Genomic DNA, 18,961 nt, shown 5'->3' on the forward strand with positions numbered 1-18,961 from the left:
AGCTCTAAAAGAAGACAGGGTTTATTTTGTTTTGCTCATGGTTGTATCCCAGTATCTAGAACAGCGGTTCTCAACCTGTGGGTCGAGACCCCTTTGGCGGTTGAACGACCCTTTCATAGGGGTCGCCTAAGACCATCCTGCATATCAGATATTTACATTACGATTCATAACAGTAGCAACATTACAGTTATCAAGTAGCAACAAAAATAATTTTATGGTTGGGTCACAACGTGAGGAAATTTAAAGGGCCAGAAGGTTGAGAACCACTGATCTAGAACTATACTTCATCCTTAGGTAGACAATCCATAAATATTCAACAATGAATGTTGGTTAAGTGAAGTAATTTAGGAAGTTATACTGTTATAGCCTTTTCCAGCAACTAAAAAAATTGTCAATTTTATAAACAAGGTAAAGTTGCTTCAGAACTATAAACTTTGGATAAAATGAGCTCAAGATTTTAAAAATGAATAGTATTATCAAAATTTTAATGATTAGCTGTCTAGAATGAGACTTATTAATATTTTACCCTCCTCAAAGAGTGTGGTAGCTTGCAAAATGCTCTACTTCCGTGAAATCTTGTGCAACAGATACTTTTTTAAAAATCAGTTTATCCATCTGAAGTCTGAATTATCTGTAGGAGTCACATTAGAATAATCTGCCATTTGAAACAAAATCTGTTTATTAAACTCCTTTCAATTCTTTCTTAAACAATACAGATAATTGATAGTAAGTAGAGTTGCTATCTACAGAATCAAGGAGAAGCATTTATTTGCATTCAAAATATTTTAATAGTAAAAAATTAAAAGTAAATCTCAATAGTCTATTCCTAGCATTCAATGGCTAACTTTATAATTTGAAAACTTAGCCAAAACAGTTTTCATGAACACCAAAAAAAGGTAAAAACAAAATATAATCATCTAATTACCTGAATACAATGACAATTTTTCAGATAACATGTAGTTATTTCACATTTACACAAAAATATAAACAAATAATGTATGCAAACATTAAAAAGCCTCAATTACAGAAAAAAATTGGCTCTTTATAAAGTGAGAAAAAGTTAACTATGAATTTTGTTATTAGCCTCCTTAATCACACTGATTTTCTGAAATTAAACAAAGAGCCTTCCTGCTTCCTTTAGTTTTTTTCTCCTATCCACTTTAGCAATCACAGCCCAACGGTCATCCCGCATTTTCCTCAAAGCTCCGAACTTCGGCGCAGATCCAAGGGCTGTTAGAGATGAAGGGGTCTGAATTCAAAATAAAATCATAATATGTTTAATTAAAAAATTAAAGTCCAGCTTTTGAAATGTGCTTTCTGAAATAAATTTGTAAGTTACCTTTTTTGGTGTTCTGACACAAAAATGAGAAGTTGTTGAATAATTATTCTTGCATAGCTTTTTCGTTGTCTCTTCCTCTGAAACCATGGTCTTAAAGAAAAAACAAAAATATAACTTGGGTATTGCCATCATAAATATTACATTATTAAAATTTTGTCTACATGCCACATATGAAGGGGAGGAGGAGGGGAAGGTGAAGGAGGAGGGAGGAAGAAAGAACAGGGAAGAGAGAGGAAAAAGAAAAAAAAGACAAAAAAGAATACTAAAGAAAGAAGACTATGACAAAATAGCCTCATTCTGCCAAAGACCTAAATTTTGATCCTATTAACTATATTCCTGAAAGGTTATGTAAAATACAAGATGCGTGTGAATAGTATTTTTCTAACTTCTCTTTCAGTTTCAGAGTCTTTTTATTACCACTTTCTCCTCCCCTTACTCCCAGCCTACTTACTCAACTCACACTTAAGTCCTATATAGGAAGCATTTATAATCACATAAAAATTAAAATATCAGTTATCAATTTATGAGTATTGTAATCCTCCCAAATAATAATAGCTAACACTTATTTAGTACTTTCTTTATGTCAGGCACTGTTTTAAGCACTTTGCATATTTTAATTAGTTTTAATACAATTTTGTGAAGTAGGTATACTATTATCCTCATTTTAAATAGGGGAGGAACTGAGACACAAATATTAAGTAACTTGCTCAAGATTATATAACTAGTTAGAGGTGGAACCAGGATTCAAATCCAGGTAGGCTAGCTCCATTCACTGAGCCAAACTAGGTAGGGCTAACCTTTCTTTTTTGAAAAGAAAATGCAGTAAAAGCTCCTTTATAACACTGTTGGAAAACAATATGGTTAATTATTTCAAATGCAACTATGTTATATCACGTATTTCAAAATGTTAATGTTTTCTAAAATTTAGAAAAATTATTTAAACTCTAATTTCTTTAATTCTGTAAAAGCATAAGATTCTGGTATAGTAAAGTTCTACTGTATTTAGTATTGATAAATAATATGATATTTCTTTATCAAGAAATAAAGTACACAATAATGTAAACAAATAATAAATACTGATTATTTGCAATGCGTTTACCAGAAGATCAGCAGATTCTGAACTATCTGAGTTAATATCAAACTCAAAGACCATTTTTCTCTTTTTAGTATCTTCTTCAATGGGTGCATTCTTGTTTTCTCTTGGCTGAATTTTTAGTTTCGTTGGTGTCTTCACAGTATATGCCTACCCAAAAAGAAAAACAACACATTATTTCATCAAATAAAACATACATTATTAATAAAGGCAAGTTGAGTCTTTAGTAATCAATAACTCTCCATTATTGTTGGCATGTTTATGAAGTATAAATTTTGAATAAGAATTTAATTTAGATGTTCTTGGTAATAAAACTTTTATAACTTTCTTCAAAAAAATATACAATAGTGAACTTTCTCTTTCCCTTGAACTTACTGAAGAAGGTATTAGAGGGTGAAGAGGGAGAAAGTAAAAGGAAGAGAAAGAAACACTAGTTTTAACAATCACCAATCTTAAGAGGGGCTTTAATTTTTCTAGCAATTATTAAAACCAAGAACTGAGTGAGCATTGCTCTCTCAACAAAAATCCTTATTTTTAAGAAAATAAGTTTGCCAGTTTTTTGTTGGTAAAGTAATTCACTTAGTCAATGTTTGTTATTCCATATTGCTCTGTAAGTTTTATAATTTTTAAAAGTATCTTTAAAAAGTAAGGTCAGCGAAATCAGCAAAAATGGCAGAGTAAGAAGCTCCGAAAATTCGCTCTCTCACAAAGCAAAGAAAATACTGATAAAAAATGGTGTCAGCTTTTTCAGAACTCTTGGAATTAACCAAAGCTTGCCATAACCTAGAGATATTTTCCATTAACTTTTCCTTGTCCCATCCTCTGTCCTCCAGCTCTATGTTACCCTTAAAAAATAACAGCCCACATTCGTGGTTCAGCCTGGCAGCCTTAGACAGAGAACAGAACTAGGGGTTCTTTCAAAGCTGTATTCCCAAAGGGCTGTCCTTACTTGACTTGTATGGTGGTTCTCTGGAAGACCTCACTTACAAGGCAGTTTGTTTTTGACCTGACTCAGAGCTCACTCAGTACAAAATAACTTTCAACTTGGTGTGTGTAGATCAGGGAGTAGCATTTCTCAAAAACAATTACAGGCAAGTGTTTTAACTTTGAGCTCACTAAGACAAGGACTATCAGTTGGGGTAAATGATAGATTACACAAAAATTTAGGAGTACAGTTTATAAATGAGATGTCCAAAGGGTTTTTGAAAAGCTCTGGCATACTCCTGAAAATATAGAAAGCCATGCACATGCATAGGGCTGTGAGTAAGCACAGTAAAGACCTAAAAAGGCCCTAAGCTCTTACCTCTGTCAGATCTTGAGGGTCTGCACAAGCAGGAATTGAAGGTTAAGACTGAGTTGTCAACTATCTAGCGGAGTGTTAAAGGCATGCCCTAACAAATAGTCCATGGCAACGTTTGGGAGATTTGTTGGTACAAGTTTTTAAGGAGATATCTGTTCAAACATTAGCTGAACATAAAGCTAACCACGTAGAGACTTCAATGGCACTAAAAGAATACAAACTTTACAGGATTAGTTTAGAAAGGTCATTAAACAAACAATAACAACTATGACAAGCAGAAGCAACAACAAACCCAGTGGAGAAGGTAGAATCTGATTCCCAGAACTCACATTATATTATTTTTAATTTTCAGATTTCATGAAAAAAATGAGACATGAAAAAAAACAAAACCCAAGAAATTATGGCCCTTACATGGGAGAATGAGGGAACAATCAACAGAATCTGTCTCTAAGGAAGCCTAGTCATTGGACTTTGTTGATATAAATGTTATTTTTTAAATTTTTTTCTAATGTTGACACCATTACAATTATCTTCCTATTTTCCGTATTTGGCCGCCTCCACCTAGCTACCGCCTTCCTTTCATTCAGTTCCCTCTTAGGACTGCTTTCATTGTGTTCCATAGGTTTTGGACTGTTGTGTATTCATTTTCATTTGTCTCAAGATAATTTCTGATTTCTTCCTTGGTCTCATTTTTTACTATGCATCTTTTCCATTTGGCTGTTCCTGAGTTGTGTCCTTTATAATGAACTGGAAATAGTGAGTAACTTCCTTAGTTCTGAGAGTCATGCTAGCAAATTGAGGAGGGGGTTATAGGAAGCCCCAATTTATAGCCAGCTGGTCAGTAGTACAAATGATGGCAAGACAAGACTGTGACTGCCATCTGAAGTGGGAGCCTTGTGGGATTGAGCCCTTAATCTGGGGGGTCTACATTAAGTCCAAATAGTTAGTGTCAGAATTGAATCAAATTATAGGACACCCAGTTAGTGTCTGGAGAGTTAGAGAACTGAAGTATAAGAAACACACACATACATTTTGTATCAGAGTAAAAACAACTCAGGCAGTATCTATTAAGATGGAATGCATTATGCATAAGCCTATAACCCTTACATGGGCAATTACACTCCTGGAGACATAGCCAACCTACATGTTAAGTACTAGAATGCATACATGTTAAGTACTAGAATTTTTATAGCAACACTATACATAAAACCCAACCTGGACACTACCCAAATGTCTATTAATAATACAATAGATAAACTGTGGTGCAGACACACAATGAAATACTATATAGAAATAAAAATAATCTACAACTTCAAGCAACAATATGGATGAACCCACAAATATAATATTAAGTGAAAAAAAGCAAAAAATATATAGTTCTATTTATAGAAAATGCAAAAAGAGGTAATACATCTAATATTGGAAGTTGGAACTGTGTAGGAAATTATCTCAATTGCCTAGAATTAAATGTCAGAAGATATGTCCATCTCATTATAGTACTGAAGTTTTATATTAATACTTTTATCTAACCTGTACTCATGTATAGATTATTAAGTTTTAAAATGTAACTGATTATTCAGTATTTGATCAATCATTGTCTTTTTTAATTAAAATGTATATTTCTAATCATATTTTATAAAGCTGAGAGAATTGGTTGCATGTTTATTTTCCTGAAGTTACTTTTAAGATAAAGTTTCATAATGGCAAGTAAACTTTGCACATCTATGTAGTCTGGTAAGTATTGTCACATTTGAAAATCATGTTTATTGTAACTGGTTTTATACAAAATACTGAATAGTAGAAATTGTATAATTATAATCATGTAATTAAAAGTATTACTGAAAAAAAACAGTTGGCCTTGGGGGAGTGCTAGTAACTGGAAGAGGGAATAAGAAGCTCTTCTGGAGCTCCAGTGGCGCAATCGGTTAGCGCGCGGTACTTATAAGAAGCTCTTCTGAGGTGATAACATTTCATGTTTTAATCTGAGTGATGATTATAAGGTTATGTTTGGTTTTGTAAAAATTCATCAAGTTGTATAATTAAGATCTATGTGTTCTTGCATATATTTCAATTAAAAGTTTTTTATTTTTTTTTCAGATTTTAAAATATTTTATGGTTATATATCTTAACAGATGCCTATGACCTGAATGCTCACCTCAGGCTTCTGCATTCCTATCAAAAAGGAGCTGCCAATTAAAAGTTTTTTAAGGTAAGGTCATTCTTTAATAGAAATCATTTCATATCCTGAATAATATAGTAGTAAGTAAAAATAGCTTTATATAAAAGCCTAAGCTATGTAAATTAATTTTCATAGCTTCTATGAGTTGGATAATCTACAGTAATAAAAGCATAATATGCTAATTAGACCAGACAGCCAGACGACCTTCCAGACAAAGCCAGGGCTGCGAGAGCCGAGGCAAGCTGCTACAGCTGCAAGGGCCAAGCCCCTTGCACAAAATTTGGGAATCGGGCCTCTAGTGTATATATAACAGCATATGAGTGGAACTCTTCCTTTTGCTCTGGAATTGTTTACAAGGGCACACAACTGAGGGGGAAAGTGCTAGTAACAGATATTCTAAACAAAGTGACCTATAATTAAGGCCAGGTCCTTCTCTGGGGCTTACTAAAAAGTGTTTCACATAAAAGCAAGCCCTACAATCACCAAACTTCCTTATTCCCAGTTATATTAAGGAAATTGGGAGAGAAAGACATGGTATTTTAGCTTAGAGGGGTAGAGACAGATGGAGATACTTTCCCACATCAGGGACCTACGCATTGGTGAATGCTACTAAGTTTTGAAAGCTGCCAAGATGCCATTAAGTTGTGGGCAGTGACAGAAAAAAAACAAACACGTTTCATGTTGGTATCACAAAAAATTGAAACTTTTACGAAATTGGCTTTATATCTACTAATATGTCTGATACTAGATATGTGGTATATAACACCAAACTGTCTTTTTTAATTAAAAAGTTACTACTTCTTTTGAAATTTTACCAACCAACCTTTGGTAATGGTTCAGATAAAGTACTTTTGGCAGGTGTCCTCAGATTGTCTTTTTTTTCTTTGGGTTTGCCATAATCAGCTGATGTGAAGTTTCGAGATATATTTTGTGAAGGAGCTACTTTAGGATCAAATTTCCGATAACTGGTTGTAAGTGTTTCCGATAAAGATGTCTGTATTTTCTGTATTAGACAATAGAAATGAATAAAATAGTTAAATGTCATTTTAATTACAATGTAGCAACTAGTAGAAATAACACAGGAATAAACTAAAATTTACCCCCAAATTTATTACTGACTAGATAACTTTGAATAAATGACATACTGATTAAATTAAATAATTAATTCATTTTTGGTCAGTTCATTTTCCTATTTAAGATGAAAATGGTATCTGCCCCTTCCTGTCTTCAGAGAGCTGCTATGAAAACAAAGACGATATCTCAACTCCATCTGATCGAAAACTGAGGATTCTATAAAGAAAAATCTCTATTCCTGGTGGCAAAATGCCTTAATCCGTGGTTCATTCTAGTAGTCTAAAAACTAGAGGGCAATTTATTCTCATTTCCATTCATTCTCTTTTATGCTTTCATATCTTCTCTTATCTATTAATAAATGTCAGTTTTTTCCTATCCACCAACCTCACTCCCCTCAAAAAAAAAGGGGGGGGGGGCTCCTGACCGGTGTGGCTCAGTGGATAGAGCGTCGGCCTGAGGACTGAAGGGTCCCGGGTTCGATTCCGGTCAAGGGCATGTACCTTGGTTGCGGGCACATCCTCGGTGGGGAGTGTGCAGGAGGCAGTTGATCGATGCTTCTCTCTCATCGATGTTTCTAACTCTCTATCCCTCTCCCTTCCTCTCTGTAAAAAATTAATAAAATATATTTTTTAAAAAGGGGGGGGGACAAAAATTATGATAATAAAGAACTAGACAAATTGTCAGAAAAAAATGATAAAGTAGCTATTTGCTTCAACTCTGAAAATAAAATGCAAATTTACTCTAAATACTTAGATATTATTTCAACTCAATTTATATGGTTTCCTTTCTCTCTACCTTTATATATCTTTCCCTCAGCACCTGACACAGCTTTCCAGTAAAAGCTAGAAACAATAGCTGCTTTAGTGGAACCCTACATGAAACTCACGCCTATTACTTTCTATTTTACCACTTTCGTTGGTCACCATCATATCCATGAATACAATCAAGGCAACCACTCACAAGAAAGAATGAAGCGCAAACACAACAACCAAAAGGTGGGGGAGGCTACACTTTCAACAGGTTGGTGGTTGAATCTGCAGTGAGAATAGATCATTACTCAAATTAGGAGGGTACAGGGTACAGAGTACAGGACTATGACATGACCACAAGTACTATAAAAAACAATGAACTAGGAGTCAAGTATGCTCTTTTCTCCAGGAACTTTTACTACTTTTCTAGGTGATTTTAACTAAGTCACTAAGTATCTCCAGGCTTAAATTTATCCATTTATATAATCAAGGAGCTAAATAAGGTGACTTGTAGGTTTCTTGACTAGTCCTAGTGATCTCACTTTTATAGTCATTTTTCCAGTACGTCTGAATCTTAGTAATATTTTTTCACAGTTGCACTTCTGCATTCTTTTCCTAAACATTTATACATCATAGTTGATAGCACAATTTTAATGAAAACAAAGTTATTCTTCTTCATCAGTAGTCTCCAAAATGTAACTGCTTTCATGGATAAATGTTTCTCCCCAAAAAGGACTGATAATGGCAACTACACCACCATGTGGCCATGTCTGAGAATGAACATTTCCTGGATAGCCTGGTAGCCTAAAAGAAAACACAACTGCCCCTCCTCATTCTAGAATGCTAAAATAACCCTCTTCGTAATACATCATGGAAATGTATGCACTTTCCTACAAGTTACCTTCTTTTCTAAATGTTATACTTCCAGTGATGCATATATTCAGAACATTCATGATTTTCTCTGTTGTACTTTTTAAGCACTTACATGGTATTTCCTGTGTGCTGAGCACTATTTTAAATGCTTTACAAATACTATTTCACTTAATCCTCATAACAACTTTAGGAAATAGTTACTATTATTACCCCTTTATAAATGAGAATACTGAAGCATGAGAAAGTTAAGTAACTTGCCCAAATTCAGACATGTTTGATAAATCTAATGATTATTATATAGACTTGTAATATTTCCATAATTTTGGAATAAAATATAGAAAATAAAAGCATATTTAAATTATTTCTTTTTTCATTTTCTCATTATTTGCCATATATATCCAGACCCCCAGATACAATATAAGGCATTTACTAATCTACTTGATAACAGATATAAATAATAGGCAGATATTATTGGAATTATACATGAGTCAAAACAACTTTATAACAATATGGGATATATACCTGCATAGTATGAATACATTCTATATTTGGAAATAAATATTAGAGTTTAACCAATTTATTTATCTTTGTCTGACACTTCCCCCTTAGACCATTACCTAAACCTGCTGGCTAATTTTAATATGACAATAATTTCTCCAAATATTTTTTCAAGTGCCTACCACAGTATTTGGAGCATATGAAGCATTCAATATTCACCCACAGGTATAATATTTCTTTCCTTCTCTTTCTTTGAACCCAAATATAACAAAATTGTTGTATCCAGCAGTTGCCAACCTTTTGGACCTCACGGACCACCGGTTGGTGACTGCTGGATACCTAAAACTCAGCTGTTGTCAACTACTGTCACTTTCAGTTTATAGTCAAAAGCAACCTCTGTGGGGACTTCGGACTGACTACATCACTGTGTAGAAAGAATGTTTAACCATTAAAACCTGCATTTAGAATTCTTCTGTAATGTGTAAGACGCAGGGGGTATCGCTCTTCCACATACCTGGTGCTTCCTTCCATGTGTAGGAAGCAACACTAGGGTAGCATTCCTAACCTCTTTCTCCTTAGAGGAAGAACAATGACTTAATGCAGATGTCCTCAAACTACGGACCGCGGGCCACATGAAAATACAAATATTGTATTTGTTCCCGTTTTGTTTTTTTACTTCAAAATAAGATATATGCAGTGTGTATAAGGATTTGTTCATAGTTGTTTTTTTAAAACTATAGTCCGGCCCTCCAACGGTCTGAGGGACAGTGAACTGGCCCCCTGTTTAAAAAGTTTGAGGACCCCTGATGGGACTAGTGAATTTGAAAGGAGAAACTGGGCAAATATAGCTCAAACCCTTCCTTATGCTTACTCTTGGGTACCAGAAGAAGCGCACATTCTGCTCTCCTCCCCTTTATGCCATGTTTTACAAGAGCAGCCATTTTTAAGTGAATAACTTATTCCAGCTCAGATCTACCATGACAAAGTAGACAAATATGTTTAATTTTGGATTTCAAGATTAAGAAATCCCTTTACCTTCAAATATGAGCTACATTCTCCAATATTACTTATCAATAATAAAGATATTATTTTGGTTTTCATTGTCTTTCTCAATAGGTTCAGATTTAAGCAGGATGTCATATATTTAGCCCTCTCAAACCCAAAACTAGACATAATCTAAATATAAGCTTTAGAATTTTTAATGAAAATATTTTGCCTCTAACATTAGAAAATTTTCAAGAAACACAAATGTACCTAATTTAAGATAATACTGTAATAAAAATTATAGTAGGTTGAAAACTTCTCTAAATCTCCAAGTGACAACTGCTTTAAGGTTTTTAGCAAATGCTTTTTAATAATAGCAAGAAACAATTTAGAAAATGAAATTGTGTGATATATTTTAAATGTTTTTTTCCTACTTATGAACAAAAAAATTTTCTAAGTAAATGTTAGAAAATGAATTGGTTATAAAGAAAACTAAAAATTATATAAAACTCTTACCTTGTCAGTTTTTTCTTTGAGAGTAACTGTGTTTTCCTTTGCCTGTCTTTTGAGTTTTTCCTATTAAAAATGAATATCAAGTACATACAATGTAGTCATTACTATTACCACAATGAATGTTCTTATTATCAAAGAAGTATTAACAAGAAAATAATACTGACCTACAAATTTTATAAAAAGAATAAAGAGTAAATAGAAAAATGAATTAGTTCTTCTCTATAGAAATGTTACTTAGTTTCAAATATCTTTAAGAGCAGGTCTCTTAAAAACTTGAATCACAACTTTCTCATTCATAAAATGAAGTGGATGGACCAGATTATAAAGTAAGGAAATACACACAGGTAACTAACTATAAAGAGCTGCTAAGAGATCCAAAATATTATGGGCCTTTACAGGCAGAATTCACTTTTTCTCTGTGTGTTGTCCTTGAATAATGAACTTTCAACATGAGATTAAGAGATGAAGGAGCCCTAACTGGTTTGGCTCAGTGGATGGAGTGTCGGCCTGCGGACTGAAGGGTCCCAGGTTTGATTCCGGAAAAGGGCATGTACCTTGGTTGTGGGCACATCCCCAGTAGGGGGTGTGCAGGAGGCAGCTGATCGATGTTTCTCTCTCATCGATGTTTCTAACTCTCCATCCCTCTCCCTTCCTCTCTGTAAAAAGTCAATAAAATATATATTTTTTTAAAAAGAGATGAAGGATAAAGTACAGAAAAGCACAAAATGCTTGGGAAATAATACATCACTTTTACTGGAGATTAGGGTGTGTCTATTCAGTAGTAAAAGAAAAGAAAAAATAAACCTGTCCTACAGAAAAGAATATGTAGTATGTCTTTAATATGACAATCATCTAGAAAAGAGAATTGTTACAGCCTCAGGGCCTTAAAGGTATCAGAGAAGGGAAAGTTCCAATGCATAGAACTTTAGGAAAACTTGCCTTACCTACCCATAATCCCTATGTCAATATCTATCTTCACTGAATGTCTTGTGTACAATATGGTATTTCTCCCATAGTGATACTCCTAACCAGAGAACCCACTTCACCATGAAAGAAGATGGCTGTAAACTGATATAACAGTAGTTGCAATTATTATATATCCTATCAACCACCAGTAGTTGGTTGACTTTTAGAACTACAAAACAGCCAGAAAACAATAGATGGCATTAGTAAGTCCTTACCTAACAATAATTACATTAAATGCAAATGGACTAAATTCTTCAAGTAAAATACATAGAATACCTAAATGAATATATGAATATATATATATATATATATATATATATATATATATATCTCTACACTAATAAAAGAAAAAAATGGTAATTGGCGTACGACGCTACCCTTTTCATTGGCTAATCAGGGCTATATGCAAATTAACTGCCAACTAAGATGGCAGTTAACTGCCAACAAAGATGGCGGCTAATTTGCATATGTAGGCACAATGCAGGGAGGCGAAAGGGAAAGCAGGAAGAAGCCCCCTGCCACTGACAGTGATCGGAAACCCAGGGGGGAGCTAAGAGCTGGCCGCCTTTGCCCTGCCCCCCAGCCATGATCGGAGAATCAGGCGCCTTTGCTGCCCTGGCCAGTGATAGCAGGAAGTAGGGGTGGAGCCAGCGATGGGAGCTGGGCACGGTCGAAGCTGGCAGTCCCAGGAGCTAGGGGTCCCTTGCCTGGGCCTAAAGTGGAGCCCACGATCGCGAGGCCACTGCCACTGCGGGTCCCCGCTGCCCGGGCCGGACGCCTAGGCCAGAGGCGTTAGGCCTGGGCAGGGGCAGAGCGGGAGATCGCGGGGAGCTGAGAGTCCCCTGCCCAGGACTAATGCCTTGGCCAGAGGCGTTAGGCCTGGGCAGGGGTGGAGCCTGCAACCACGGGGAGCTGGGGGTCCCCTGCCCAGGCCTGACACCTCTGCCAGAGGCCTCAGGCCTGGTCAAGGGGCCGATCCGGTGATTGGTGATCGGAGGGTGATGAGGGTCAACTCCTCTGGCCGAGGCATCAGGCCTGGGCGGAGGGTGGAGCCGGGGATTGGGGGGATATGATGGTCCCCTTGCCCAGGCCTGAAGCCTGGGTCAGAGGCGTCAGGCCTGGGCAAGGGGCTGATCCTGCGATTGGAGGGTGATGGGGGTCAACGCCTGAGGGCTCCCAGTATGTGAGAGGGGGCAGGCTGGGCTGAGGGACACTCCCCCCCACACACACACACGCCCAGTGCACGAATTTCGTGCACCGGGCCCCTAGTGTGTGTGTGTGTGTGTGTGTGTGTGTGTGTGTGTGTGTGTGTGTGTGTATTTATTTATTTCAAGGATATGTTGCTTATAAGAGACTCACTTAAGCATTAAGGACATTCATAGCCAGAAACTAAAGGGATGGAAAAAGATATGCCATACAAACGGAAACCAAAAAGAGCAGGAATAGCTATACATATATCAGACAAAATAAGCTTTAAGTCAAAAGCTGTAACAAGAGACAAAAAAGGTCATTATATAATGACTAGAGGCCCGGTGCACAAAAATTTGTGCACTTGGGGGGTCCCTCACAGCCTGGCCTATGCCCTATTGCAGTCTGGGACCCCTCGGAGGATGAGGGATCGGGCCCAAGCTGGCAGTCAGACATCCCTCTGGCAGCCTGGCAGCCCTTGGGGGATGTCAACTTGCCAGCGGGGAGCAGGCCTAAGCTGCAGTTGGACATCCTTAGCGCTGCTGAGTAGGCAGGAGAGGCTCCCACCACCACTGCTGTACTGGCAGCCATCAGCCTGGCTTGTGGCTGAGCAGAGCTCCCCCTGTGGGAGCACACTGACCACCAGGGTGCAGCTCCTGCATTGAGCGTCTTCCCCCTGGTGGTCAGTGTGTGTCATAGTGACCAGTCATTCCCAGTCGTTCCGCTGTTAGGGTCAGTTTGCATATTACCCTTTTATTATATAGGATCTAGGATAGAGGCCTGGTACATGGGTGGGGGCTGGCTGGTTTGCCCTGAAGGGTGTCTCGGATCAGACTGGGGGTCCCGCTGGGGTGCCTGGCCTGGCTGGGTGAGGGGCTGATGGGTGTTTGCAGGCTGGTCACACCACCTTCAGGGTGGGGGTCCCCACTGGGGTGCCTGGCCAGCCTGGGTAAGGGGCTGATGGCTGTTTGCAGGCTGGTCAAGCCCCCCCCCCAAGTGGGGACCCTCACCCCATAGAGGTTTGGCCAGACTGGGTGAGGGGCTGATGGCTGTTTTCAGGCTGATCACACCCCCTTTAGGGAGGGGGGTCCACTGGGTTGCCTGGCCAGTCTGGTGAAGGGCTGAGGGCCGTTTTCAGGCTGGCCAAGCTCCCCAGTGACAGAAGCTCCCAGCCTCTCCTTTTTTTCTTTTTTTCTTTTATTCTAGGATTTATTTACCTTCTATATTTGAAACTTTGTAGTCTTGAGAGGAGCTCAGAGCCAGCCAGGGCGGGAGGGAGGGAAGCTTGGCTTCCTCCATCACCACGGGCAACCAAGCCTCCTGCTCGCTCCAGCTCCATGGCCACGGCCGGCTGAAAGCAGGTATCTGGGGTTTATTTACCTTCTATAATTGAAACTTTGTTGCTTTGAGTAGAGCTCAGAGCAGCCGCGGCAGGCGGGAAGCTTGGCTTCCTCCATCATTGGGGCAACCAAGCCTCCTGCTTGCTCCAGCTCTGTGGCTACAGGCTCCCATCTTGGTTGGGTTAATTTGCATATAGTCACTCTGATTGGCTGGTGGGCGTGGCTTAAGGCATAGCGAAGGTACAGTCAATTTGAATGTGTCTTTTATTGGTGTAGATAAAGGATATGAACTATGCTTTAGGCAGTGGTTCTCAATCTTCCTAATGCTGCGACCCTTTGATACAGTTCCTCATGTGGTGACCCCCAACCATAAAATAATTTTTGTTGCTACTTCATAACTGTAATTTTGCTATTGTTATGAAACGTAATGTAAATATCTGGTATGCAGGATGTATTTTCAGGGGTCGCGACCCACAGGTTGAGAACCACTGCAGAGGAAACAATCCTAACAGATAGATAGATATAGATATATATATATATATATATATATATACACACACAACTTTCCAACCAATAAAACAATATTTTTTAATTTTTACTTATTGATTGATTTCATAGAGAGAGGAAGGGGGAAGGAAGGAAGGAGAGAAGAAGGGAGGGAAGGAGAAAGAGAGAAAGAAACATCGATAAGTTGTTCCACTTATCTATGCATTCACTGGTTGCTTCTTGTACCTATCCTGATCAGAGATCAAACCCATAACCTGCCGTATTGTATCAAACTCTAACCAACTGAGCTATCTGCCCAGGGCCCAGAATATTCATTCTTAAACACATATGGAAAAAACAAGCAATAAAAACAAAAACCACAGCCCTGACTGGTTTGGCTCAGTGGATAGAGCGTCGGCCTGCGGACTCAAGGGTCCCGGGTTCAATTCTAGTCAAGGGCATGTACCTTGGTTGTGGGCACATCCCCAGTTGGGGGGTATGCAGGAGGCAACTAATTGATGTTTCTCTCTCATCAATGTTTCTAACTCTCTATCCCTCTCCCTTCCTCTCTGTAAAAAAATCAATAAAATATATTTTTAAAGAAACACAACACATATAGAACATCTCCAGGCTAAATCATATGTTAGGTCACAAAACAAAATTTTTTTTTAAATGACAGTATGTTTTCCAACCACAATGATATGATATTTGAAGTCAATAATAGAAAGAAAATTCACAAATATGTGAAAATCAAACACAATCAACAAATAATCAATCAATTGGTCAAAGAAGAAATCAAAAGGGAAAGCCAAAAGTATTTTGAAACAAATGAAAATGGAAACACAGCATCCCAGAACTTATAAGATACAAGCAGTTCTAAGAGGAAGGTTTACAGCAATAAACATCTACATTAAGAAAAAAGAACGGCCGAAACCGGTTTGGCTCAGTGGATAGAGCGTCGGCCTGCGGACTAAAAGGTCCCAGGTTCGATTCTGGTCAAGGGCATGTACCTGGGTTGCGGGCATATCCCCAGTAGGAGATGTGCAGGAGGCAGTTGATCGATGTTTCTCTCTCATCGATGTTTCTAACTCTCTATCTCTCTCCCTTCCTCTCTGTAAAAACTCAATAAAATATATATATAAAAAGAAAAAGAAAGAAGAACGACCTCATACAACCTACTTTAACATCTCAAGAAAACAGAAAAGGGAAAACAAACTAAGCCCCCAAAGTTAGCAGAAGGAAATAACAAAGATCAGAACAGAAATTAATGAAAGAGAGACCAGAAAAACAACAGAAAAGATCAATGAAACTAAGAACTGATTATTTGAAAATATAAACATAACTAACACCTTTAGATAGACTATTTAAAAAGAGAACGAAGAATCAAATAAAATCAGAAACGTAAAAAGAGACATTACAACAAACACCACAGAAACACAAAGGATCATAAAAAACTACTAAAATAATTATATGCCAACAAATTAGATAACCTAGGAGAAATGGATAAATTCCTAGAAATATATACCTACTAAGACTGAATCATGAAGAAATAGAAAATAAGAACAGATCAGCCCTAACCGGTTTGGCTCAGTGGATAGAGCATCGGCCTGCAGACTGAAAGATCCCAGGTTTAATTCCGGTCAAGGGCATGTACCTTGGTTGCGGGCATATCCCCAGTAGGAGGTGTGAAGGAGGCAGCTGACTGATGTTTCTCTCTCTCTCACTGATGTTTCTAACTCTCTATCCCTCTCCCTTCCTCTCTGTAAAAAAATCAATAAAATATATTTTTTTAAAAAAAGAATAGATCAATAACAAGTAAGGAGATAGAATCAGAAATCAAAAATTTGAGGAGGAAGGAACACTTTGAAATTCATTTTATAAAGCCAGAGAAGGGAACTGCAAAAAAAAGAAAATTACAAGCCAATATTCTTGATAAAAACAGATGCAAAAATCCTCAACTAAGCATTAGCAAACAGAATTCAACAGCGCATTAAAAAGATCACACACCATAATCAAGTGGGATTTATACCTGGAATGAAAGCATGATCCAATGTATACAAATCAACTAATGTGATACACCACATTAGCAGAATAGATAAAAATCATATACTGATCTCAATAGTATTTGACAAAAATACTATTATGTCTAAAAGCATTTGACAAAATTGAACTTACTTTCATGATAAAAACTCAAAAGAATTAGGTATTGATGAAACGTACCTCAACACAACAAAGGCCATATTGAAAAGTCCACAGCTAACATCATACTCAAGGATAGAAGCTGAAAGCTTTTCCTCTAAGATCAGTGACAAGAATGTCCACTCTCACCACTCCTACTCAACACAATATTGAAAGTTCCAGCCAGAGAAATCAGGTAAGAAAAAGATATAAAAGGCATGAGATTGGCCGTAACCGGTTTGGCTTAGTGGATAGAGCATCGGCCTGCAGACTGAAAGGTCCCAGGTTCGATTCTGGTCAAGGGCATGTACCTGGGTTGCGGGCACATCTCTAGTGGGAGGTGTGCAGGAGGCAGCTGATCGATGTTTCTCTCTCATCGATGTTTCTAGCGCTCTATCTCTCCCTTCCTCTCTGTAAAAAATCAATAAAATATATATTTAAAAAAAAGGCATCAGATTGGAAATGAAGATATAAAATTGTCTCTATTTGCAGATGACATAATTTTATATAGAGAAAACCTATAGATGCTACCAAAAATCTGTTAAAACTAATAAAAAAAAATTCAGTGAACTTGCAGAATACAAAATTAACATACAAAAATCTGTAGTACTTCTATACATTAACAGTATTGTCTGAAAATAAAATACTCCCGTATACAATAGCATCAAAAGACAAAATATTTGGGAATAAACTTAACCAAGGAAGCGAAAGATATCTACACTGAAAACTACAAGACATTGATGGAATTAATCAAAGTGCACGCGCGCACACACACACAAAAGAAAGTTATAGTGTTCATGGATTGAAGAATTAATAATGTTAAGATGTCCATATTACCCAAAGCCTTCTACAGATTCAATGCAATCCCTATTAAGATACCAATGGCTGCTCTAGTCGGTTTGGCTCAGTGGATAGAGCATCAGTCTGCCAGGTGAGGGGTCCCGGGTGTTCGGTTCCAGTCGAGGACACATGTCCGGGTTGTGGGCTCGGTCCCCAGTAGAGGGTATGCAGGAGGCAGCCGATCAATGATTCTCTCTCATTACTGATGTTTCTCTCTCTTTCTGCCTCTTCCTCTCTAAAATCAATAAAAATATTTTTTTTAAAAAAAAAAGAGCCTCCCCTTAAAAAAAAAGATACCAATGGCACTTTTGACAGAAGTAGAAAAAACAATCCTAAATTTTATATGAAGCTATGAAAGATCCTAAATAGCCAAAGCAATCCTGAGAAAGAACAAAGTAGGAGGCATCACTTTCTGGTTTTAAGCTATATTATAAATACTTTTGGGGGGAAAAAATAGCTAATGGGGGGAAAGCTCTTTTTTTAATCCAGTTATTCAAATGTATCATATTATTTTCCAATATTACATATTTATAAAAATATAAGGCTGCACCTAAACAATTAGTTACTTTATAATGCCACAAAACCTACTTTTTCTTCTCTTTCTATTTCAAGTTGTTTCCTAATAGACGAAAGTTCATTTTTGAGATTGGACAGTTCAACCTCCTAAAGAAAAAAACACAAAGTTTTTAAGTACATATAAATGCAAACTAGTGTTTCAAATAAATTTAATTTTATAGAGAAATAAATGACATATATATATATATATATATATATATATATATATATACATATATATATATATATACTTTAAAAGCCTACTAATATGAAGGCTGCTACTTGAACATACCTAAAGATTTCATTTATACAAATATTTTATAGTTTACTAGAGGACCAGTGCACAAAAATTTGTGCACTTGGGGGGGTCCCTCAGCCCGGCTTGTGCCCTCTCACAATCCAGGAGCCCTTGGGGGATGTCCAACTGATGGTTAAGTCACAGTCTGGCCTCCCTCTGCGGGAGGCAACTGGTGGGCCCATCGGGGGCCAGCACTGGCTGGCAAGCGGCTGGCCCTCCACCCCGTGGCCTCCCTCTGTGGGAGGCAACCAGAGGGCCGCCGCCGTCCCCTCCCTCTGCCTGCTGGCATCTGCCTTGGCTGGCCAGGTGCCACCCGCTCACTGGCCCCACCCCCCGCCGACCAGCCACTCTGCTGTTTGGTCAATTTGCATATTAGGCTTTTATTATATAGGAGTCTAAAGAAATATTAACACTATATATCTCTCCTCCTCATCCTCTCCCAATCTACCCCTTCCGGGTTCTCCCAATCTCAATCAGAGCTCCAAACTTATTTGTAACTGTAGTTTAT

General features: G+C 37.6%; 1 protein-coding gene across 1 annotated transcript in view; it reads right to left on the minus strand.

The window, feature by feature from the left end:
* Positions 1 to 833: 833 nt before the first annotated feature.
* The window catches only part of SYCP1 (synaptonemal complex protein 1), a 67,257-nt gene continuing 49,129 nt past the window's right edge, over positions 834 to 18,961 (minus strand). The window contains exons 27-32 of the mRNA XM_036343596.1: positions 18,189 to 18,263; positions 10,606 to 10,665; positions 6,735 to 6,914; positions 2,439 to 2,582; positions 1,340 to 1,429; positions 834 to 1,249 (exon numbers count right to left, since the gene is read on the minus strand). Of these exons, the coding sequence (XP_036199489.1) occupies positions 1,112 to 1,249; positions 1,340 to 1,429; positions 2,439 to 2,582; positions 6,735 to 6,914; positions 10,606 to 10,665; positions 18,189 to 18,263 (687 nt within the window). The 3' untranslated portion in view covers positions 834 to 1,111. The remainder of the gene's footprint in view (positions 1,250 to 1,339; positions 1,430 to 2,438; positions 2,583 to 6,734; positions 6,915 to 10,605; positions 10,666 to 18,188; positions 18,264 to 18,961) is intronic.

The sequence above is a fragment of the Myotis myotis genome, unplaced genomic scaffold (genome assembly GCF_014108235.1).
Source record: "Myotis myotis isolate mMyoMyo1 unplaced genomic scaffold, mMyoMyo1.p scaffold_m19_p_18, whole genome shotgun sequence".
NCBI classification, from domain to species: domain Eukaryota; kingdom Metazoa; phylum Chordata; class Mammalia; order Chiroptera; family Vespertilionidae; genus Myotis; species Myotis myotis.